This window comes from Moschus berezovskii, chromosome X (assembly GCF_049115385.1).
Source record: "Moschus berezovskii isolate FMDL1 chromosome X, NW_MosBer_1.0, whole genome shotgun sequence".
NCBI classification, from domain to species: Eukaryota; Metazoa; Chordata; class Mammalia; order Artiodactyla; family Moschidae; genus Moschus; species Moschus berezovskii.
In genome coordinates, this window is record NC_142488.1 from 73,097,762 (window position 1) to 73,124,114 (window position 26,353).

Consider the following 26,353-nt stretch of genomic DNA (forward strand, 5'->3'; position numbering starts at 1 on the left):
AGAAAGTTGGCAAGATGGTCATAGGTTTTTTCTTTCTAAGCCCTGATCTACTAATAATACAGGTAGGTAATACAACATCATCAAAATCTTGAAGGATAATTACCATGGGCTGGGCGTGCTGTGATTCATGGGGTCGCGGAGAGTCAGACACGACTGAGCGACTGAACTGAACTGAATGTTTGTATCCCAGCTGAATTCACATGTTGAAATCTAATCCCCAAGGTGCTGGCATTTCAAAGTGGGGCATTTGGGAGATGATTAGGTCATGAGAATGGATCCCTTAAGAATGGGACTCTTTTCCTTACAAAAGAGAAACCAGAGAGTTCCCTTGGCACTTCTAACACATGAGAAGTCAGTGAAAAGATAGCCACCCATGAATTAGGAAGCAGGCACTCACCAGACACTAAATCAGCCAGCACCTTGATCTGGAGATTCCCAGACTCCAGATCTATGAGATATAAATGTTTGTTGGGTTTTAAGTCACCTATCATATTTTTGTACTAGGAACACAAATGGATTGCCATTAATCTTCATGGACTACACTTCCCCAGGCTGCCTTGGTTCCTTAAGATCTCCACTAATTAAAATAAAGGCTGGACATAAAACTAATGTGTCGATTATACTTCAATTTTGCAAACACTGTCTACCATACTGCCTCAGGTCAAGTTGGAGGAGGTCTGTTATAATAGAAATATATGAGCTTTTGATACATAGATTATGGTGAAGCTGAGAGCTGATCTCCAGTCTTCTTTCAGTTATTTATTTCTCAACCACCTTGTGATAACTATGGGCTGTGCAATATTCTACTTGAAATGGAATGTAAAGAAGACCTGGACTAGCAGAGGTTCATTAACTTTCCAACCATGATGTAACAAGTATAAGAAAGTTTATTTGCCAGGAATGTACAAGGAGCCTTGCACAGATTGTCATTTCATGTACAGCATTCCTGTGAAACAGGTATTATTAAATGCATTGTACAAATGAAGAAACTGTTACACAGAGAGTTTATGACACTTGTCTGAGGGCACACAAGTAGAAAGTAGCAGAGCCTAGATTTGAATCCAGGTCTGTCTGGTTCTAAATCCATGTCCTAATTTATGTCAGATTGTCTTTCTTTAAAGAGACTAGTTTTCAAAAAAAAATGTAGCTAAGTTTTATTCCATTTAAAAGTTTCTTTCATATAAAATAAACTTAATTTCTTTCAACTTTCAGTCAGGAAAAAAGATATAGACTATAAAAATGTAAAACCATAGGAGCAATCAGCTTAAGAAAAACTGAAACTTAAACTCTGCACTCTCAAGCCTCCAAATATTCTATATTGTTAGGCTGTATGGTAAAGTAGAAAAAAAGAAATCCCACATGATGCATTTCTGAGTTGAAATCTTGGTTCTGTCATGTATTGGCTGTATGATTCTAGGCATGCTATTAAAATATGGATAAAATGCTTATATGATCAGACTGCCATGAAGATTAAATGAGATGAAGTACATAAATTTACTGATGGTGCCTAGTACATGCAAGGTCCTCAACAAATTGTAAATGTTATGATTGTTAGGAGCAACACTAAGGGGATAAAGAAGTGCAAAAGAGTTAGGTGAATGAAAGAGGGCATTGTGGAGGATCATACAAGTAAGGTTCAATGTTACTTTAATCATGCCTTAGGAAAGAACAAACATAGAAAAATGAAAAGATCCTTAATAAGAAATGTGTACTAATGATGATGGTGGAGTACTCTTCTGTTAGAGGTAGGTGCCAGAGTGATACTTCCTATACTCTTTTATTGCTTTTCATTTTGTAGTAAGGAGCTATAAGATAAAAGGAGTCAAGAGAAGTTGGTTTCTTATATTGGTTGAGAATAACCTGGAAGCATTTTAAGTACAGATACAAAATACTGTGTTTGAAAACTAAAGGGTCTAGCTAGTAGCGAGAAAAAATAGCAAACATTCCTGTCCTGCTATTCAAATTCTCTGAAGCAGATTTTTCAAACAGAAGATTTATGACCTTAAGAGATATTCTGAGGTAGGTTTATACCTCACTATTGAGATTATTTGAAGAATATATAAACAACTGAATATGTGAAACAGTAAAGAAATAATGCCTATTTTTGCACAAGTCTAAAATTGTTTTAATTCTCACTCTGAACTTATCTCTTCCTTATAAAACAACACAGTATTGTAAAGTAATTATCCTCCAATTAAAAATAAATAAATTTAAAACAATAAAAAGTAAATGTTTAACAAAAGACAGTTTGATTAATGCTGCACTTAATGTTTTAGTAAAGCACTTACTCAAAAAAAAAAAAAAAAAACTAAAAAAAAAAAATTGGCTGAGTTATTCCAGGCTCTGACTTCTCAACCATTGTCACCTAGAGCAATGATTGACTTGCCTGGCTATGTACCCAGGGAAGGCACCACTCATCTAGTGACATCTTACCAGACCGCAAGTAAAAATCATAGCAAGAATTATCTATGTTCAAAAGGATGCATCTAGCCAATCTAGTACTATTTTAGTGATGAGAAATGCCATGCTTCCCATAAGGCTATTATTGCCTGGACCAAATAATTTTAAATGTCAGGAGAAGGTTGCTATGCTATAACAATTACTAACTTCCGTGAAAAAAAAGACTCACCATTTTTAGACATTACAAAGAAAGCATAAAATTCTTTAAAGAGTTGACCCCAAACAGCCATTTAGAAGAAAAAATATTCAAATTACTTCAAAATATGAGTTAAATGACCCAGGTCTCAAGTCTAATTGATTACCAACACAATTTTTATACCAAGAAATTTTATAAAACCTTTTAAAACAAGCTTACACATTACCTGGTAATTGTTTTGGTTTTGTGATAACCTCAATTGGTTTGATGATGCGAAATGTGAAGAAAAATTACTTCGTGATGGATTTGTATTACTGTACATTGCAGTAGATGCTGTATGTAATGAGGTCCGTGGTGTCAAATGGTATTCTCTGTTTTGATATAGTACGTTGTCTGACAAGTCTCTAATATTCACCATTTGTGAATTTGGCATATTTCTTCCTTGTCCAGGCAAAGTTGTACTTTGGTTCTCAGCTCGAAGGGAACTGCCACTTTCATAAAATCTTGAGTAGCTTGGTATCTGTGCTCCCATCAGTGCCAATTCTTCCTCTCTGGCATACTCATCATCAGCATCTCCAGTCTCCATTGCAATGGACAAACAAGTTCCTTCTGTTGAATTAGGAGGCTTCTGTGGGGCATTTCCTCCCAGAATTCTCTGTGGGTAATCACTAACTGCCAGTGAAAATACTTCACGGATTTCCAAATTTTGTGTTCTGCAGTAAGGGTCTCTAACAGATGGTTTTTGCCCACATAAGTTATGTGATGATAGACCTGTGTGTTCAGGCTTATATGATCTTTGAATTCCAACTGGTTCAATTTTGCAAGGTCTGTGGCACACAGATGGCTTTTGAGGTACCGTCATCTCAGAGGCTTGCATTGAAGAGTTTCCATAGTTTTTCTTTGTGTGATTGTATACAGAATTTCCAGCATTTAGCACACTTGTCTGTCTTGACAAAATAATTGTTTTTTCACCTAAGAGTAAAGAGGCATTTTTGCAGTGTGCTACTTGTCTTTGAACAGGAATGTGCAACTGAAACTCAGTATCATTTTTACTGGCTGTTTTCTGAATAGGGATTTTATGTGCTTCTGTAATTTGTGTATTTGAATGCTTGGTTGTCTCTAGTCTACTTGATGAACTGGCTGGACTGTATATACCAGTTATGATGACATCATTATTGGGCGATGTCCAAGAAGACTGTTGACTTGAGGGTGAAGCAATATTAACCACATTTCTGACTGCAACGTCTGGAGTTGCCAAAGAAGTACCAGAAACAGTTCCTGTTTTTGTTGCTCCTGATTCACAATTCTTACTACTCATTTTTCTTCTCTTATTGCCAACCCACGTCTGGAAGGATAAAAAGAAAATATTATGGAAAAGTTCTTAGTAAAAAACCAAGAAAATAAATTTCTATGTGATAGATTATATTCTCATTTGTCATAAAATCAAAGCCTATACAAATTTAAAAGAAAAAAATATACAGAAAAAAAAAAGCAAAATATAAGGTCAGAGACCATCAGGAACCAGCACATAATAAATATCTAGAAATTTTGATGTGACTTGTTTGTGAAAGCTGCTCTGTTGTGTCCAACTCTTTGCGATCCCATGGACTATACATTCCATGGAATTCTCCAGGCCAGAATACTGGAGTGGGTAGCCTTTCTCTTCTCCAGGGGATCTTCCCAACCTAGGGATTGAGCCCAAGTGTCCTGCATTGCAAGTGGCTTCTTCACCAGCTGAGCCACAAGGGAAGCCCAAGAATACTGGAGTGGGCAGTCTATCCCTCCTCCAGTGGGTCTTTCCAACCCAGGATTTGAACCAGGGTTTCCTGCACTGCAGGCAGATTCTTTACCAACTGAGTTATCAGGGAAGCCCCAGAAACTTTGATAGAATAGTATTCTTCTTCTTCTTCTTCTCAAAATCCAGCCAATTACTCTGTAGCAAGAACTTCTGTTCTGTGAATATATCATAACTTGGTTAATTTAATATTTCTAGGAATTTAGATTATTTTTAGAAATAGTCACTATTGTAAGACATATTGAAATACACCATTGTACATGCATTGTTGTTCTATTGGTCCATTAGAATGCCATCTTAGAAGGAATATTGCTTGACTTTTTGACATTTTCAAATCACCCTCCGGTGTAAAAGTACTGGTTTCCCCACACCTCAACAATACTTTGCATTATCCTTTTGTAGTATCTATTAGCCCATACAGAGTTGGCAGCATTTTGTCACAAGTTGCAAAAACTTTTCCAGTTTGTCATTAATTTTGGTAGCTATTTTCTTCTTTATGCTTTTATCTATTTACTGAATTTTATACACTGAATATATGTTACTTTTGGTTTCTTTTAGCCTTTCTTTATTCTTTCTTTTTTTTTGGCCACCTTATTTATTTTTTAATTGAAGGATAATTGCTTTACACAATTTTGTCGTTTTCTGTCAAACGTCAACAAGAATCAGCCATGGGTATAAACAAAAAAATCAATAAAAATAATACCAGTGGTTGGCATTTAGGATTTGATTACAAAATATGTACTTTTATGTAAGTATTATAACAATCTTAGTATTATTACACTGAATCATTATTCCTTTTAAAATGTACAATAAATATGATGCTACATAAAACAATCAGTAAAATTTATAATTATTTTAAAATGCATATCATCTTATAAACTACTAAAATACATTAATCTATTTAAGAACTTCAAAAAATAAATAAGTGAAAACATTAAATAACCTAGCCTTGCACAAACATGGTGCTAGGTATATTTGGTTAATTTAATGGGATGTACTTTTGAAAACTGCACAAATCATCCAATTTTCAATGTATATTTATATTGTATACAACATCGGATGTTGTAAAACTATAAATAAAAGCTAACACTGAATTCCATTTTGTGTATATATATATATATATATAAGTTACTTTGTTAGGCATACTTTTTCTAACTTTATAAATGAAGAATCTGAGATTCAGAAATATTAAGTAGCTTGTAGAAGAATCTCCTGACCAGTTACTGGTAGAGCAAGGAATCAAAATCAATTTAATTTTGACCTCAGTGAACATTATACTTTTACTATGGTGAGAAATTCCTGAAATGGAGCTGGCCATTTCTATGGGTCATTTTAATTTTATAATTAGTACTTATCTAATAAAACGTTCCAGAAACAGAGGTACTCACTCCATTCTGCTTCAGATGAGGCTGTGGGAATTTAAAACTAACTCTTATGTAGTTTGCTAAAGAGTAGAAGTGAGGATTACAAGCAGAGAGACAAATGAATATAAATGTCACAAGAGAAGGAGGTAAGGGGAAAAATTACAAGATTTTAAAGTATATACTCAAGAGTAATATTTAAAAAGAAATGTTTGTGAATAAGTATAATTTCAATTTATGGTTCAAAAAGGTGAATATTACAAATACTCAAAATAAGTCACTGTTTTATGACTTTTCAAGTAAGAAGAATATGCACAGAAACATGATGCCTTGTAATTTAAATTGGAAAGCATAGTGAATTGATAAAATTTGAACTCAAGATCTACTACATCTGGAGGGCAGCTCTGGGCAAGATTTCTAAGAAAATAAACAACCTATCATTTTCCCATCATAGTATCTATCTTAACACAAGAATTTTAAGAGTGATATTATCACATTGTAAATTTATGGCTTACTTTAATAGTTTTATAGTTCACATATGTAATTACTAATATTTATATCATATACCCATGAAAAGCAAAATGTAATATAATATCAAATGAATATGAAACTCAACTATCTAACAATCTCACTTGTTCAGAATGCAGCCAATATAGATGTCACAAGATAAACGTACTTTACTGAAAGAAAAATCCTTGATCTTAAAACACTTAATCTTATTTTACATGTATCTTTTACCAAACTTGGTATCCTAATGTACAGTAAATTAGAAATAACAGAACAAGTGGGGCATTGGTAATAGTGATTGTTGTTGGAAGCACCTTGATAGCACTAAACCTAAGAATTTTCATTACATATTACTCGCTAAAAAAGAAGAAAGGAAAATCATAAGAGAACTGATGTGAGAAATCATTAAATGTCTGGGGTTCTTTAGTAAAGGAGAAAATCACCTTGTATACCTTACCATTTTATAAGCATTATTATTTTATAGAACAGTAATTGATTATAGAACAGTATAGTAATTGATTTCCACAGTAAAACCCTGAGTCAAAAAGTAAACATTCAGTTATTTTCAATAGTCTCTATTCAAATAAAGTAGGAAAGTATATAGTTAAGAAATACTTTATATTAAAATGTTGAAAATAAAGAGATTTAATTACCTAAGGGTTCCCAATAACTGAATTAAATTTTAATAAAAGTCATTCAACAACAGGATCCAAAATTGACCAATGCATATAGAGTATAAATGATTCTCATTCCAAAAGTTTCATTGGTGAGAGGGGAAAATATGGGTCAATCAAAACTGATATGATGAGCATTTGAGGTTTGGAACTAATAAAGTGATACTACATAGAAAAAAATAAAGGTAATGACCTTGGGTAACCTATCCTTGGTGTCCGTAAAATTATTTTTCAGTCAACTTTTTAGAAATTCAATGTCTCCAAGCTTTTCCTTTTTCTATACTTCCTTCTTTGTTTTCCTGTTCTTTTACCCCACAATATATATCTATATATAGATATAGTTATGCTGTGCTTAGTCACTCAGTCATGTCTGACTCTTTGTGATCCCCATGAACTGTAGGCCCACCAGGCTTCTCTGTTCATGGGATTCTCCAGGCAAGAATACTGGAGTGAATTGCCATGCCCTCCTCCAGGGATCTTCCCAACTCAGGGATCAAACCCAGGTCTCCCACACTGCAGGCAGATTCTTTACCATCTGTGCTACCAGAGAAGCCCAAGAATACTTTAGTGGGTAGCATATCCCTTCTTCAGGGAATCTTCCCAACCCAGGGATTGAACTGGGGTTTCCTGCACTGCAGGTGAATTATTCACCAGCTGAGCTACCAGGAAAGCATATATATACATATATATACATACATATATATATATGTATGTATATATATGCATATATACATATGTATGTATGTGTATATATATATATTTGTAGCCTAGGTGTTTTAATCTTTTAAGTTCTTTACACATTGGGATCAAGTTCTTAGTACAGTGAGATTTCAGTTCTTTTGAGAAAAAGCACAATAAGTACTATATTAAAATAATAAGGGAAGATCTCTTTCAAGTAAAATATGAAGACCTAGCAAAATATCAGAGGCAGGGGAGGTTGTGGAATAGTGAGTCTATAAACAATTCAATTCTCCTCTGGCTAAAAGCCACCAAAATTGTGCTGAGATTTAGATTAGGAAGACGGAATTTTTGGAGAATTTACACTCTCCTAGAACTGAGAGAATGAATCCATTTTACACCATTCCCTATAACTTACGTAATATTTTACTTGCAAATTCGCATTCTAGAAAGTTCCTTTCTTTCATTTTCATTATTTATCATAGATTTCACACCATTTGGAGCATAAAAATAACCCTTTGTATTTCAACACTCTCAGTATTCAAGTACAGTCAAATAAGTCATTAGCGGGAAGGTTGCAATAGAAAATTTGACATATGAAAGGTCACAGTCCACAAAGTAGCTGCTTAAGAAGACTTTTCCCTTTCAAATAATGGTAAAATAAGAGATAAGAAAAGAAGAAGTTACTGCAGGAAGAAAGAAAAAAAAAACAAGTTTTTACTTATAAAATAGAAATCTCATCAACTTGAAATATTACACATTTAAAAATTTTCCTAAGGCAATTAGTTTTTTTTTTTTTTTCTCAAATTTACCAAAGGGATTGCAAATTTAGATAATTTAGAGCTATCAGTAGGAGACATTTCTAGTTCTTACACAAATCTGAGTATGATCTCAGCACAGATAACCTGGATATCCACCCCCCCCCCCAACTAGAATTGGTGACATAATTCCCTATATGAAGGTAAATATATCCTTCAGTCAAAAAAAAAATAGATTTTCCAAATAATTCTTGTCAAGATATTTTATCTTTGGGGGTCTTTGAATGTTCCTTCAAAAGAAAAATATACTTAGAGTCCTTTCTGTTACCAAATTGGGACTTTGCTAATACTTGAATCCCTAAATTTTCAAACTAGCAGGATTTATAACATTTTCAAACAATCATAAAAGGACCTATATTCTCACTATAAAATCTGTGACTAGTTCTGTTACATTTATCTCTTGCCTCCTCTCTGTCACATTCTAACTGCCTTTTCCAAATGTGTAGCAGCTCTGATTTTTAATAGCTGAATAACTATGATTGTAAAAAAAGGAAATTTTTTTCCCCTAGGGATTTTCTGTCCCTTACCATGTAACCCATTAAAATGTATACATTTTACTTAGAAGGCGATGTGGCATTTATAAAAGTCTAGGTTTACCTGAAAAGACTTAAACACTAAAGATATAAGTACCAGATGAAAAAATTTAAACGCATCAAGAAAATATGTGAAGTCCCTTGGTAAATGTATGTTTTACTGATATCAATTTGAAGGGTTATATCTATATTAATTCTGGGTATAAACAAAGCATGAGATCAACAACTAATCCTAAAGGTACCTATTAGTTCAAAGGACTGGGATTTTTTTTTTTTAGATATATTTAAAATGAAAAATTTTAGTGCTTTCTAGCTATTTGTAGAAAAAATACATACTAAATAATTGTCTTCATTAAAAATAATATTTTTATACAAAGGAAATTAAGCTGTTTATAAAGTTAGAGACTTCATATCCTGATAGTTTTTCTCATATTAAGCAATTATTCCTTGCAATAAAAAGTATTAAATTCAAGAGTTTAAGACCTGAATACTTACCCTGACTACACTGAAGTCCAGCTTAGTCTCCTGTGCACACTGTAATATGAGCTGAAAGCAATTTTTACTTTGATTTGTCATTCCATTTTCATAATAACGTTGTAAAATCCTTTGTTGCTCTACAGTAAATACAGAACGTAGATTCATCTAAAAATAAAAGAAGATACTCTGAAAATTGGAATAAAAAATGGGTATGTGTAGAATTTGCATGTTTTTCTTTTTAAAATAACTTCAGTGCTTTCAAGCTGTGAGAATTTTTTAAAGTGAAATATTTTAAGTAATGGGCAATAATTTGTGTGCCAAAGGGAGACAGGTTCTCACTGAAAATTATGCATAATGTGAACACTTATTGAACTTGTTCCGAAAAAAATTATAAACTTTAAAGACAAAAAAGAAAAAAGCCTTTATCTGGATAGTGTCAGTGCATAAGGGAAAAAGAAAAGTGCTTTCACCAAAACAAGTATTTATGGCTAGTAAAACCAGAGATAGGTAGTCATACATGGTCAATTATCAACAGGGAAACTCACTGTTCTTTGTCAAGCAAAACATCTGGCATATGTCTTACAGATAGAAGCTGTGCTCTGGAACAAAAAGGTGCTTTTATTTATTTATTTATTTTTCTGGGATAAAGGGGTTCATTTTATACAGAAGTCAAAATCTCTCTTTAAAGCTTAAAAATAACCAGAAATGGGGAGAAGGAACAAGATGGCGGAGGAATAGGATGGCGAGACCACTCTCTCCCCTACAAATTCATCAAAAGAACATTTGAACGCGGAGTAAAGTCCACAAAACAACTTCTGAATGCTGGCAGGGGACATCAGGCGCCCAGAAAAGCAGGCCATTGTCTTCGAAAGGAGGTAGGAAAAAACATAAAAAATAAAAAGAGAGAGACAAAAGAGGTAAGGACAGAGCTCCATCCCAGGAATGGAGGCTTTAAAAAGAGAGAAGTTTCCAAACACCAGGAAACACTCTCACTGGCTAGTCTGTGGCTAGCTTTGGAACCTCAGAGGGCCACATAACTGGGAGGAAAAAGAAAGAAATAATTAAAACACACAGATTACCGACCAAATGGTAACTCCCAGCGGAGAAGCAGCGCAGATGCCTGCATACGCCATTAGCAAGCTGGGGCTGGGCAGGAAGGAGCCAGTTGAACTGCTTAGAGGGAGGACTGGGCCTAAATGCTGCGAGGGCAGTCTGGGGGAGCTGACTGGAGATAGCAAAGCAGACTGGGACAGCTTCCCCATGAAAAAGAGGAAAGCTCTAACCTAAGACTCCGCCAGCCCCTCTCACAGAACAAAGGACTGAGCAGAGAGAGCAGGCTGCGGTCGGCCCATCCCCCATCCCCCACTGATAGAGGCAAGGGAGGGCAGCCAGTGCTGGAGGCGGTCCCAGAAAGGCATCTGATACCAAACTGCAGTCAGGCTCCGTTGCTAATCAAGACTTCTGGGGCTCAGGCTGGTCGATATCCGCCTGAGAAGGTGCTCCGGTTGTACACCCAGAAAACCAAGTGGCAGGGACTGGGGAGGTGATAAGTCGCAGCGATCATGCTCGCCAAACACCTGGTCACCTGAGCTGCTGGGACAGGGGAAGTCACAAAACGCAGGCCCAACCAAGTCTGCGCCTTTGTGGAGTACCCGAGAACCTGAACTTGAGCTGCTCAGACCTGGGAAGTGCATACAACCCAGTGCCGGCCTCGGACAGTTCCTGGCAGAGCAACCTAGAGCCTGTGAAGTGTAGACTGGGACAGCACATGCACTTTGAGTGGGGGCAAACCCAGTGTGGCCGAGATGCTGCGAGCACTCCCCACAGAGGCCAGGGATTTTTGTCTGCAGTGTTCCTCCCTTCCCAGAACAGGACTGAACAACTGAGCCTTAAAAAGTGTCCACCCGCCCCCTAGTATCATGGCGGAAATTAGACACTGAAGAGACCAGCAAACAGAAGCTAAAACAGAGGGAACCAACTTGGAAATGACAGATAGAGAAGCCTAGAGGCTACTCCAAGAATAAGACCAAAAACCAGAGGCAAGAGGCTTAAGCCCGAATCCTGAGAATACCAGAGAACTCCTAACTCCAGGGAACATTAATCAATAGGAGCTCATAAAACGACTCCATACCTACACTAAAACCAAGCACCACCCAAGGGTCAACAAGTTCCAGAGCAAGATATACCACGCAAATTCTCCAGCAACACAGGAAAATGGCCCTGAGCTTCAATACACAGGTTGCCCAAAGTCACTCCAAACACACTGACATCTCATAACTCATTACTTGACACTTCATTGCACTCCAGAGAGAAGAAATCCAGCTCCACCTACAAGAACACCGACACAAGCTTCCCTAAACAGGGAAACTTGACAAGTCACCCGTCCAACCCCAAACACAGTGAGGAAACTACATAATAAAGAGAACTCCACAAATTGCCAGAAGAGGGAAAGGCCACCCCAAGCAAAGAAATATAAGCAAGATGAAGAGGCAGAGAAATACTCAACAAGTAAAGGAACAAGAGAAATGCCCACCAACACAAACAAAAGAGGAAGATATAGGGAATCTACCCGATAAAGAATTTCGAATTTTGGTGGTGAAAATGATTCAAAATCTTGAAAGCTAAATGTAGTTACAAATAAATAACCTGAAGAAAAGGATTGAGAAGATGGAAGAAAGGTTTAATAAGGATTTAAAGGAAATAAAAAAGAGTCAATATACAATGAATAATGCAATAATTGAGATCAGAAACACTCTGGAGGGAACAAACAGTAGAATAACAGAGGCAGAAGACAGGATAAGCGAGCTAGAAGATAGAATTGTAGAAATAAATGAAACAGAGAGGAAAAAAGAAAAACGAATTAAAAGAAATGAGGACAATATTAGAGACCTCTGGGACAATGTTAAACGCTCCAAAATTCGAATCATAGGAGTCCTAGAAGAAGAAGACAAAAAGAAAGACCATGAGAGAATACTTGAGGAGATAATAGTTGAAATCTTCCCTAAAATGGGGAAAGAAATAATCACCCAAGTCCAAGAAACCCAGAGAGTCCCCAACAGGATAAACCCAAGGTGAAATACTCCAAGACACATATTAATCAAATTTACAAAGATCAAACACAAAGAACAAATATTAAACGAAGCAAGAGAAAAGCAACAAATAACACACAAGAGGATTCCCATAAAGATAACAGCTGATCTTTCAACATAAACCCTTCAGGCCAGGAGGGAATGGCAAGACATACTTAAAGTGATGAAAGAAAATAGCCTACAGCCCAGATTACTGTACCCAACAAGGATGCCATTCAAATATGAAGGAGAAATCAAAAGCTTTACAGAGAAGCAAAAGCTGAGAGAATTCAGCATCACCAAACCAGCTTTCCAACAAATGCTAAAGGATCTCCTCTAGACAGGAAACACAGAAAGGTGTGTAAATTCGAACCCAAAACAATAAAGAAAATGGCAATGGGATCATACTTATCAATAATTACCTTAAACGTAAATGGGTTGAATGCCCCAACCAAAAGACAAAGGCTGGCTGAATGGATACAAAAACAAAACCCATATATGCTGTCTACAAGAGACCCACCTCAAAAGAAGAGACACATACAGACTGAAAGTGAAGGGCTGGAAAAAGATATTCCATGCAAATAGAGACCAAAAAAAGCAGGAGTAGCAATACTCATATCAGATAAAATAGACTTTAAAACAAAGGCTGTGAAAAGAGACAAAGAAGGAAACTACATAATGATCAAAGAATCAATCCAAGAAGAAGATATAACAATTGTAAATATTTATGCATGCAACATAGGAGCAACGCAATATGTAAGACAATTACTAACAAGTATGAAAGGGTAAATTAACAACAATACAATAATAGTGGGAGATTTTAATATGCCACTTAAATCTATGGATAGACCAACTAAATAGAAAATTAACAAGGAAATACAAACTTTAAATGATAAAATAGACCAGTTAGACCTAATAGATATCTATAGGACATTTCACCCCAAAACAATGAATTTCACCTTTTCCTCGAGTGCACACGGAACGTTTTCCAGGATAGATCACATCCTGGGCCATAAATCTAGAATTGGTAAATTAAAAAAAAATGAAATCATTCCAAGCATCTTTTCTGACCACTATGTAGTAAGATTAGATCTCAACTTTGGGAGAAAAACTATTAAAAATGCCTACCTATGGAGGCTGAACATCATGCTGATGAATAATGAACAAATCAGAGAAGAAATCAAAAGAGAAATTGAAATATGCATAGAAATGAATGAAAATGAAAACACAACAACCCAAAACCTCTGGGACACTGTAAAAGCAGTGTTAAGGGGGAAGTTCATAGCAATACCGGCACACCTCAAGAAACAAGAAAAAAGTCAACTAAATAACCTAACTCTACATCTAAAGAAACTGGAAAAGGAAGAAATGAAGAACCCCGGGGTCAGTAGAAGGAAAGAAATCGTAAAAATTAGGGCAGAGATAAATGCAAAAGAAACAAAAGAGACCACAGCAAAAATCAACAAAGCCAAAAGCTGGTTCTTTGTGAAGGTAAATAAAATTGAAAAACCACTAGCCAGACTCACCAATAAACAAAGGGAGAAGAACCAAATCAATAAAATTAGAAATGAAAATGGAGAGATTACAAACGACACCACAGAAATACAAAGGATTATTAGAGAATACTATCAGCAATTATTTTCAAATTTGTTGGCATATTGAGTGCAGCACTTTCACAGCATCATCTTTCAAGATTTGAAACAGCTCAACTGGAATTCCATCACCTCCACTAGCTTTGTTCGTAGTGATACTTTCTAAGGCCCACTTGACTTCACATTCCAAGATGTCTGGCTTTAGGTCAATGATCACGTTTTCGTGACTATCTTGGTCGTGAAGATCTTTTTTGTACAGTTCTTCTGTGTATTCTTGCCACCTCTTCTTAATATCTTCTGCTTCTGTTAGGTCCATACCATTTCTGTCCTTTATTGAGCTCATCTTTGCATGAAATGTTCCCTTGGAATCTCTAATTTTCTTGAAGAGATCTCTTGTTTTTCCTATTCTGTTGTTTTCCTCTATTTCTTTCCATGGTTCACTGAGGAAGGCTTTCTTATCTCTCCTTGCTATTCTTTGGAACTCTGCATTAAGATGCTTATATCTTTCATTTTTCTCCTTTGCTTTTCCCTTCTCTTCTTTTCACAGCTATTTGTATGGCCTCCTCAGACAGCCATTTTGCTTTTGTGCATTTCTGTTCCATGGGGATGGTCTTGGTCCCTGTCTCCTTTACAATGTCACGAATCTCCGTCCAGAGTTCATCAGGCACTCTATCTATCATATCTAGCCCCTTAAATATATTCCTCACTTCCACTGTATAATCATAAGGGATTTTATTTAGGTCATATCTGAATGGGCTAGTGGTTTTCCCTACATTCTTCAATTTAAGTCTGAATTTGACAATAAGAAGCCAATTTGGAAAACTCAGCAGTGGACACAGGACTGGAAAAGGTCAGTCTTCATTCCATTCCCAAAAAAGGCAATGCCAAAGAATGCTCAAACTACTGCACAATTGCACTCATCTCACACGCTAGTAAAGTCATGCTCAAAATTCTCCAAGCCAGGCTTCAGCAATATGTGAACAGTGAACTCCCAGATGTTCAAGCAGGTTTTAGAAAAGGCAGAGGAACCAGAGATCAAATTGCCAACATCCGCTGGATCATGGAGAAAGCAAGAGAATTCCAGAAAAACATCTATTTCTGCTTAATTGACTATGACAAAGCCTTTGACTGTGTGGATCACAATAAACTGTGGAACATTCTGAAAGAGATGGACATCCCAGACCACCTGACCTGCCTCTTGAGAAACCTGTATGCAGGTCAGGAAGCAACATTCAGACCTGGACATGGAACAACAGACTGGTTCCAAATAGGAAAAGGAGTGAGTCAAGGCTGTATATTGTCACCTTGCTTATTTAACTTATATGCAGAGTACATCATGAGGAACGCTGGGCTGGAAGAAGCACAAGCTGGAATCAAGAGTGCTGGGAGAAATATCAATAACCTCAGATATGCAAATGACACTACCCTTATGGCAGAAAGTGAAGAGGGACTCAAAAGCCTCTTGTTGAAAGTGAAAGAGGAGAGTGAAAACGTTGGCTTGAAGCTCAACATTCAGAAAACAAAGATCATGGCATCTGGTCCCATCACTTTATGGGAAATAGATGGAAAAACAGTGGAAACCGTGTCAGACTTTATTTTCTTGGGCTCCAAAATCACTGCAGATGCTGATTGCAGCCATGAAATTAAAAGACGCTTACTCCTTGGAAGGAAAGTTATGACCAACCTTGATAATATATTGAAAAGCAGAGACATTACTTTGTCAACAAAGGTCCGTCTAGTCAAGGCTATGGTTTTTCCTGTGGTCATGTATGGATGTGAGAGTTGGACTGTGAAGAAAGCTGATCGCCGAAGAATTGATGCTTTTGAACTGTGGTGTTGGAGAAGACTCTTGAGAGTCCCTTGTACTGCCAGGAGATCCAACTAGTCCTTTCTAAAGGAGATCAATCCTGGGTGTTCATTGGAAGGACTGATGCTAAAGCTGAAACTTTAATACTTTGGCCACCTCATGCGACGAGTTGACTCACTGGAAAAGACTCTGATGCTGGGAAAGGTTGGGGGCGGGATGAGAAGGGGACGACCGAGAGTGAGATGGCTGGATGGCATCACCGACTCTGTGGACATGAGTTTGAGTGAATTCCGGGAGTTGTTGATGGACAGGGAGGCCTGGCGTGCTGTGATTCATGGGTTTGCAGAGAGTCAGACACGACTGAGCGACTGAACTGAACTGAACTGATCAGCAATTATATGTCAATAAAATGAATAACCTGGAAGAAATGGACCAATTCCTAGAAAATACAACTTTCCAAAACTGAACCAGGAAGAATAGAAAATCTGAATAGACCCATCACAAGCACGGAAATAGAGGCTGTAATCAGAAATCTTCCAGCAAACAAAAGCCCAGGTCCAGACGGCTTCACAGCTGAATTCTACCAAAAATTTAGAGAAGAGCTAATACCTATTCTACTCAACTCTTCCAGAAAATTGCTGAGGAAGGGAAACTTCCAAACTCATTCTATGAGGTTACCAGCACCCTAATCCCAAAACCTGGTAAAGATCCCACAAAAAAAAGAAAACTACAGGCCAATATCACTGATGAACATAGATGCAAAAATCCTTAACAAAATTCTAGCAATCAGAATCCAACAACACATTAAGAAGATCATACATCATGACCAAGTGGGCTTTATCCCAGGAATGCAAGGATTCTTCAATATCCACAAACCAATCATCATAATACACCACATTAAAAAACGGAAAAATAAAAATCATATGATTATCTCAGTAGATGCAGAGAAAGCCTTCGAGAAACTTCAACATCCATTTATGATAAAAACCCTCCAGAAAGTGGGAATAGAAGGGACATATCTCAACATAATAAAAGCTATATATGACAAACTCACAGCAAACATTATCCTCAATGGTGAAAAACTGAAAGATTTCTTGGGATTCAGGGCGGTCGACATCCGCCTGAGAAGGTGTGATGATTGTATACCCAGAAAACCGAGTGACAGGGACGGGGGAGGAGATAAGTCGCAGTGATGCATGTCACCTGAGCGTGTTGGAACTGGGAAGGGCACGCAACCCAGGGCCTGCATCAGACAGTTCCCCGCAGAGCAACCTAGAGGCTGAGCAATGTAGACTGGGAAAGCACACATGCCATGAGCAGTGGCAAACCCAGTGTGGCCGAGACACTGGGAGCACTCCCCACAGAAACCAGTGATATTTGTTAGCAGCTTTCCTCCCTCCCCACATCAAGACTGAAAAGTGAGCTTAAAAAAGTGTTCACCACCGACCCTTGGGTCAGGGCGGAAATTAGACACTGAAGAGAACAGTAAACAGAAGAAGCTACAACAGAGGGAATCACCCTGGAAGTGACAGGTGCAATAGATTAAAACCCTGTAGTTAGCACCGACTACATAGGAAGGGGCCTATAGATCTTGAGAAATATAAGCCGGATCAAGGAACTATCTGAAAATGAACTGACTGCACACTGTCCACAACACCACCAGAGAAAGTCCTAGATATATTTTTACTATTATCATTCTTTAAATTTAAAAAATAAAAAAAAAAACTTTTAAGTCCTCTATTACTCCTTTAATATTCATTTTTATAAGCTACTATTACTTTGCAAAAAAAAGATCCTATTTTTTTAAAGCAAACTTCATATATATATATATATATATTTTATAATTTTTGTGACTTTGCTTTTTTTTCTTTAATATTGCATTTTTGAGAATCCACTGTCTACCCTAGATTTTTAATCTTTGTTTTTTCGTATTTGTTATTAATTTTGTACCTTTAAGAACTCAATCTTCAGAATCCATTTTTCCTTGGGAGCGAGATTACTGGCTCGACTGCTCTCTCACCCTTTAGACTCTCCTCTTTCTCCAATTCTCCACCAGGTCACCTCTATCGCCCCTCTCCCCCTTTTCTTCTCTACCCAACTCAGTGAATCTCTTTGTGTGTTCTGGGCTGTGGAGAATACTTAAGGAACTGAATACTGGCTGGATCAGTCTCTCTCCTTGTGAATCCCCCTTCTCTCCTCCTGGCCAACTCTGTCTCCTTCCCTCTTCTCTTTTCTGTGTAAATCCGTGAACATGTCTGAGGGATCCAGACTGTGGAGAACACATAGGCAAGTGATTACTGGCTAGCTTGCTCTCTCATTTTTGATTCCCCCTCTTCTCCGGGTCATCTCTATCACCCTCCTCCCTCTTCTCTTCTCCATGTATCTCTCTGAACCACTGTGGGTGTCCCTCCCTGTGGAGAAACTTTTCATCTTTAACCTAGATATTTTATCATCAGTGCTGCATAGATGGAGATGTCTTGAGGCTACTGTAATAATAACATTGAAAACCAGAGGCAGGAGGCTTAAGTCCAAATCCTGAGAACACCAGAGAATTTCTGACTCCAGGGAACATTAATCAATAGGAGCTCATCAAATGCCTCCATACCTACACTGAAACCAAGCACCACCCAAGGGCCAACAATTTCCAGGGCAAGACATACCAACCAAATTCTCCAGCAACACAGGAAAATAGCCCTGAGCTTCAGTATACAGGCTGCCCAAAGTCATTCCAAACCCACTGACATCTCATAAGTCATTACTGAACACTTCATTGCAAAGCAGAGAGAAGAAATTCAGATCCACCCACCAGAACACCAACACAAGCTTCCCTAACCAGGAAACCTGGACAAGCCACCTGTCCAACCCCACCCACAGTGAGGAAACACCACAATAATGAGAACTCTACAAACTTCCAGAATCCGGAAAGGCCACCCCAAACACAGCAATATAAACAAGACGAAGAGGCAGAGAAACACCTAGCAGGTAAAGGAACAGGATAAATGCCCACCAAACCAAAGAAAAGAGGAAGAGATAGGGAATCTACCTGATAAAGAATTCCGAGTAATGATAGAGAAAATGATTCAAAACTTGAAAACAAAATGGAGTTACAGATAAATAGCCTGGAGCCAAGGATTGAGAAGATGAAAGAAAGGTTTAACAAGGACATAGAAGAAATAAAGAAGAGTCAATATAAAATGAATAATGCAATATATTAGATCAAAATACACTCTGGAGGGAACCAACAGTAGAATAATGGAGGAAGAAGATAGGATAAGTGAGATAGAAGATAGAATGGTAGAAATAAATAAAACAGAGAGAAAAAAAGAAAAACGAATTAAAAGAAATGAGGATAATCTCAGAGACCTCTGGGAAAATGTCAAACGCCCCAACATTAGAATCATAGGAGTCCCAGAAGAAGAAGACAAAAAGAAAGACCATGAGAAAATACTTGAGTAGATAATAGTTGAAGACTTCCCTAAAATGGGGAAGGAAATAATCACCCAAGTCCAAGAAACCCAGAGAGTCCCAAACAAGATAAACCCAAGGCAAAACACAAAAGACACATATTAATCAAATTAACAAAGATCAAACACAAAGAACTAATATTAAAAGCAGCAAGGGAAAAGCAACAAATTAATATACAAGGGGATTCCCATCAGGATAACAGATGATCTTTCAATAGAAACTCTTCAGGCAAGGAGGAAATGGCAGGACATACTTAAAGGGATGAAAGAAAATAACCTACAGCCCAGATGACTGTGCCCTGCAAGGATCTCATTCAAATATGAAGAAGTCATCAAAAGCTTTACAGACAAGCAAAAGCTGAGAGAATTCAGCACCACCAAACAGCTCTCCAACAAATGCTAAAGGATCTTCTCTAGACAGGAAACACAGAAAGCGTGTATAAACTCTAACCCAAAACAATAAAGTAAATGGCAACGGGATCATCCTTATGAATAATTAACTTAAATGTAAATGGGTTGAGTGCCCCAACGAAAAGACAAAGACTGGCTGAATGGATACAAAAACAAAACCCCTATATATGTTGTTTACAAGAGACCCACCACGAAACAAGGGACACATACAGACTGAAAGTGAAGGACTAGAAAAAGATATTCCACACAAATAGAGACCCAAAGAAAGCAGGAGTAGCAATACTCATATCAGATAAAATAGACTTTAAAACAAAAGCTGTGAAAAGAGACAAAGGACACTATATAATGATCAAAGGATCAGTCCCAGAAGAATATATAGCAATTATAAATATATATGCACCCAATGTAGGAGCACCGCAATATGTAAGACAAATGCTAACAAGCGTGAAAGGGGAAATTAACAATAACACAGTTATAGTGGGAGACTTTAATACCCCATTCACAACTATGTATAGATCAACTAAACAGAAAATTAAAAAGGAAACACAAACATTAAATGATACAATAGACCAGTTAGACCTAATTGATATCTATATTCCAGGGATGGGGGATCCTGGTGAGCTGCCGTCTATGGGGTCACACAGGGTCGGACACGACTGAAGCGACTTAGCAGCAGCAGCATAGGACAAATCACCCCAAAATAATGAGTTTCATTTCTCAAGTGCACATGGAACCTTCTCCAGGATAGATCACATACTGGGCCATAAATCTACCCTTGGTAAATTCAAAACCTGCAATCATTCCAAGCATCTGTTCTGACCACAACACAGTGAGATTAGATGTAATTACAGGAGAAAAACTATTAAAAATTCCAACATATAGAGGCTGAACAACATGTTTCTGAATAAAAATCAAACCACAGAAGAAATCAAAAAGAAAATAAGCATAGAAACAAATGAAAATGAAAACACAGCAACCCAAAACCCATGGGACACTGTAAAATCAGTGCTAAGGGGAAGGTTCATAGCAATACAGGCATACCTCCAGAAACAAGAAAAAAGTCAAATAAATAACCTAAATCTACACCTAAAGCAACTAGAAAAGGAAGAAATTAAGAACTCCAATGTTAGTAGAAGGAAAGAAATATTAAAAATTAGGGCAGAAATAAATGCAAAAGATAGAAAAAAGACCACAGCAAAAATCAACAAAGCCAAAAGCTGGTTTTATGAGACTATAAATAAAATTGACAAACCATTAGCAAGACTCATCAAGAAAAAAGTGGAGAAAAACCAAATCAATAAAATTAGAAATGAAAATGGAGATATCACAAAAGACAGTACAGAAATAAAAAGGATCATAAGAGACCACTATCGATAATTATATACCAATAAAATGGACAACTTGGAAGAAATGGACAAATTCTTAGAAAAGTACAACTTTCCAAAACTGAACCAGGAAGAAATGGAAAATCTTAACAGACCCATCACAAGCACGAAAATTGAAACTGTAATCAGAAATATTCCAGCAAACAAAAGCCCAGGTACAGATGGCTTCACAGCTGAATACTACCAAAAATTTAGAGAAAATGTAATACCTATCCTACTCAAACTTTTGCAGAAAATTGCAGAGGAAGGTAAACTTCCCGACTCACTCTATGTTGCCACCATCACACTAATACCAAAACCAGAAAAAGAAGTCACAAAAAGAAAACTACAGGCCAATATCAGTGATAAACATAGATTCAAAATCCTTAACAAAATTCTAGCAATAAGAATCCAACAACACATTAAAAAGATCACACATCATGACCAACTGGGCTTTATCCCAGGGATGCAAGAATTCTTCAATATCTGCAAATCAATCAATGTAATATACCGTATTAACAAATTGAAAAATAAAAGCCATATGATTATCTCAATAGATTAAGAGAAAGCCTTTAACAAAACTCAACATCCATGTATGATTAAAAAACCCTCCAGAAGGCGGGAATAGAAGGAACATACCTCAACATAATAAAGGCCATATATGAAAAACCCACAGCAAACATTACCCTCAATGCTGAAAAATTGAAAGCGTTTGTCCTAAAGTGAGGAACAAGACAAGCGTGCCCACTCTCATCACTACTATTCAACATAGTTTTGGAAGTTCGGGCCACAACAATCAGAGAAGGAAAGAAAAGAAAGGAATCCAAATAGGAAAAGAAGAACTAAAACTCTCACTGTTCGCAGATGTCATGTTCCTCTACATAGAAAACCCTAAACATGCCACCAGAAAATTACTATGGCTAATTAATGAATATAGTAAGGTTGCAGGATATAAAATCAACACACAGAAATCACTTGCATTCCTATACATTAATAGAGAAAATAGAAAAATTAAGGAAACAATTCTATTCACCATTGCAACAAAAAGAATAAAATATTTAGGAATATATCTACCTAAAGAAACAAAAGACCTATATTTAGAAAACTATAAAACACTGGTGAAAGAAATAGAAATAACACTAATAGATGGAAAAATATACCATGTTCATGGATTGGAAGAATCAATATAGTGAAAATGAGTATACTACCCCAAGCAATCTATAGATTCAATGCAATCCCTATCAAGCTACCAGCAGCATTTTTCACAGAGCTAGAACAAATAATTTCACAATTTGTATGGAAATACAAAAAACATCGAATAGCCAAAGCAATCTTGAGAAAGAAGATTGGATCTGAAGGAATCAACCTGCCTGACATCAAACTCTACTACAAAGCCACAGTCATCAAGACAGTATGGTACTGGCACAAAGACAGGAATATAGGTCAATGGAACAAAATAGAAAGCCCAGAGATAAATCCACACAACTATGGACACCTTATCTTTGACAAAGGAGGCAAGAAAATACAATGGAGAAAAGACAATCTCTTTAACAAGTGGTGCTAGGAAAACTGGTCAACCACTTGTAAAAGAATGAAACTAGAACACTCCCTAACACCATACACAAAAATCAACTCAAAATGTATTAAAGATCTAAACATACAACCAGAAACTATAAAACTCCTAGAGGAAAACATAGGCAAAACATTCTCCGGCATAAATCACAGCAGGATCCTCTATGACCCACCTCCCAGAATATTGGAAATAAAAGCGAAAATAAAGGAATGGGACCTAATTAAACTTAAAAGCTTCTGCACAACAAAGGAAACTATAAGCAAGGTGAAAAGACAGCCTTCAGAATGGGAGAAAATAATAATAAATGAAGGAACTGACAAATAATTAATCTCAAATATATACAAGCAACTCCTGCAGCTCAATTCCAGAAAAATAAACGACCCAGTCAAAAAATGGGCCAAAGTACTAAACAGACATTTCTCCAAAGAAAACATACAGATGGCTAACAAATACATGAAAAGATGCTCAGCATCACTCATTATCAGAGAAATGCAAAGCAAAACCACAATGAAGTACCACTTCACACCAGTCAGAATGGCTGCTATCCAAAAGTCTACATGCAATAAATACTGGAGAGGGTGTGGAGAAAAGGGAACCCTCTTACACTGTTGGTGGGAATGCAAACTAGTACAGCCACTATGGAGAAGAGTGTGGAGAGTCCTTAAAAAACTGAAAATAGAACTGCCATACGACCCAGCAATCACACTCCTGGGCACACACACCAAGGAAACCAGAATTGAAAGAGACAAGTGTACCCCATTGTTCATTGCAGCACCGTTTATATTAGGAAGGACATGGAAGCAACTTAGATGTCTATCAGCAGATGAAAGGATAAGAAAGCTGTGGTACATATACACAATGGAGTATTACTCAGCAATTAAACAGAATACATTTGAATCAGTTCTAATGAGGTGGATGAAACTGTGGCCTACTATACAGAGTGAAGTAAGCCAGAAAGAAAGATGCCAATACATTATACTAACGCATATATATGGAATTTAGATAGATGGTTACGATAACCCTATATGCGAAACAGCAAAAGAGACACAGATGTATAGAACAGTCTTTTGGACTCTGTGGGAGAGGGTGAGGGTCGGATGATTTGGGAGAATGACATTGAAACATGTATATTATCATATGTGAAATGAGTCACCAGTCCATGTTCGATGCATGATACAGGATGATCAAGGCTGGTGTACTGGGATGAACCAGAGGGATGGGATGGGGAAGGAGGTGGGAGAGGGGTTCAAGATGGGGAACACATGTACCCCCGGGGCAGATTCATGTCAATGTATGGCAAAACCAATACAGTAATGTAATGTAATTAGCCTCCAATTGAAATAAATAAATTAAAAAAAAAAGAAAATTAGAAAATATCCATAACTGTGCAAAAATGGAAAGAAAAATAATTTTTTAATTTATTTTTTAAAATTAATGTATTTATTTTAATTCAAGGCTAATTACTTTACAATATTGTAGTGGTTTTCACCATACATTGACGTGAATCAGCCATAGATGTACACGTGCTCCCCATTCTGAAACCCCCTCCCACCTCCCTCCCCATCTCACCCCTCAGGGTCATCCCAGTGCACCGGCCCTGAGCACCCTGTCTCCTGCATTGAACCTGGACTGGCAATGTATTTCACAGATGATGATATACATGTTTCAATGCTAGTCTCTCAAATCATCCCACCCTCGCCTTCTCCCACAGAGTCCAGAAGTCTGTTCTTTACATCTGTGTCTCTTTTGCTGTCTCGTATATAGTGTTATCGTTACCATCTTTCTAAATTCCATATATATGTGTTAATATGTATTCGTGTTTTTTTTCTCTGACTTATTTAATCTCAAAAATATACAAGCAGCTTCTGCAGCTCAATTCCAGAAAGAAAACATTTATCAAAATTTGTTCCATACAGCTGAAACTGTTCAGTAAAACTAAATGCAATGAGGAATCTTGAATAAGGTGTGAAAACAAATAATGAATACTTTCACACATTGGAGAAGGAAATGGCAACCCACTTCAGTGTTCTTGCCTGGAGAATCCCAGGGATGGGGGAGCCTAGTGGGCTTCCATCTATGCGGTCACACAGAGTAGGACACGACTGAAGTGACTTAGCAGCAGCAGTAGCATAAGATTTCGGAGAAGGCAATGGCAAGCCACTCCAGTCCTATTGCCTAGAAAATCCCATGGATGGAGGAGCCTGGTAGGCTGCAGTCCATGGGGTCGCTGAGGGTCGGACATGACTGAGCGACTTCACTTTCACTTTTCACTTTCACACATTGGAGAAGGAAACGGCAACCCACTCCAGTGTTCTTGCCTGGAGAATCCCAGGGACGGGGGAGCCTGGTGGGCTTCTGTCTATGGGGTCACACAGAGTCAGACACGACTGAAGTGACTTAGCAGCAGCAGCAGCAGCAGCATAAGATTTTGTGAAATTTGAACAAAATCTCTAGTTAATAATACTGTTTTACATGTAAATTTTGACTTTTTTAAAAACATAGTATTTCTTTATATTCTCAGAATTGGATTAGATGCTTCAAACATCATTAAAATATGTTTTAAATTACTAAAATAATAAGCTTTCTAGGTTTTAACAGTAATACTAGATGCCAGAATAAATGGAACTATATCAAAGTTTTGAGTGAATGTAAATTAGAAATCTAGTTTTCTATTCATACCTTAGCCAACAAATGAAATCAAAATGTTATAATTTTTTAGCTAAGCTTTTATACACACACACACACATAGTGTGTATAATATATATTTTAGAATTTTTTTATGAATTTTTTCTCAATAAGTTCATCTTTATCTGGTCAACTAGATATACCTTATAATCAAGATAACTTATTATCTCCAGCTGCCCTCATTATCTTGGCCTATGAAGAGGCAAATTATTGAATGCATTAAGTTCTTAATTATCTGTACAAACATCAGGAAAAGTTGAAAAGTTTTTCATTCTAAAAGTTGGGTTGTTATTTATGTGGAAGATAAAATGGCAACCCATTGGATTCATGAAAATTGAGACCCACTGGGTTGAGTGAGGGAAAGTAACTGAATTAAGGGATTAAATATCAAAATAACAAGTCATTTAGCTTTACCTCATGAGTCTAATAAATACTTTTTGCATTGTAGCAACAACTGAACATATGCCAGCCCACAAGTAATAAGACAACCTGTGCCCCTGTGCCTTATTTTTTAGTTTCTCTGGAGACTATTTGGTAAATCACTTAATTTCTATGAGCATCCATATCCTACTCAGTAAAATTCTGGATTATATGACTTGTTTTATTTACCAGTTTGGACTGTTACAAATAATTTAAGATATGTGAGCTCATTTTTCTTAGTTATTTTTTTCTGGGGGGGTCTGTGACCTGCAGCTTCCAGGATCTTAGTTTCTTGACCAGGGATTGAACCCAAACACCCTGCAGTGGAAGTGTGAAGTCTTAACCACTGGACTGTGAGGGGACTCCTATTTTTCTTAAATTCTAAAGCATGTTACAGTTGTAACATATTTATATATTTTTAGGATAATGAGACCTTTCAGTTTATCTATCGTATTCATATGGAATTTCTTAGGTTGCTCTCTGCTTTAGACTTTGGCTTTTTAATGAAGACCCTGGGCCACTGGGAAATG

At 36.9% G+C, this 26,353-nt stretch overlaps 1 protein-coding gene across 1 annotated transcript in view; it reads right to left on the minus strand.

Annotated features, from left to right (window-relative positions):
• HDX (highly divergent homeobox) overlaps nucleotides 1–26,353 on the minus strand; it is a 237,002-nt gene that overhangs the window by 193,284 nt on the left and 17,365 nt on the right. Inside the window, exons 2-3 of the mRNA XM_055438372.2 lie at nucleotides 9,458–9,604; nucleotides 2,823–3,941 (exon numbers count right to left, since the gene is read on the minus strand). Of these exons, the coding sequence (XP_055294347.1) occupies nucleotides 2,823–3,941; nucleotides 9,458–9,604 (1,266 nt within the window). The remainder of the gene's footprint in view (nucleotides 1–2,822; nucleotides 3,942–9,457; nucleotides 9,605–26,353) is intronic.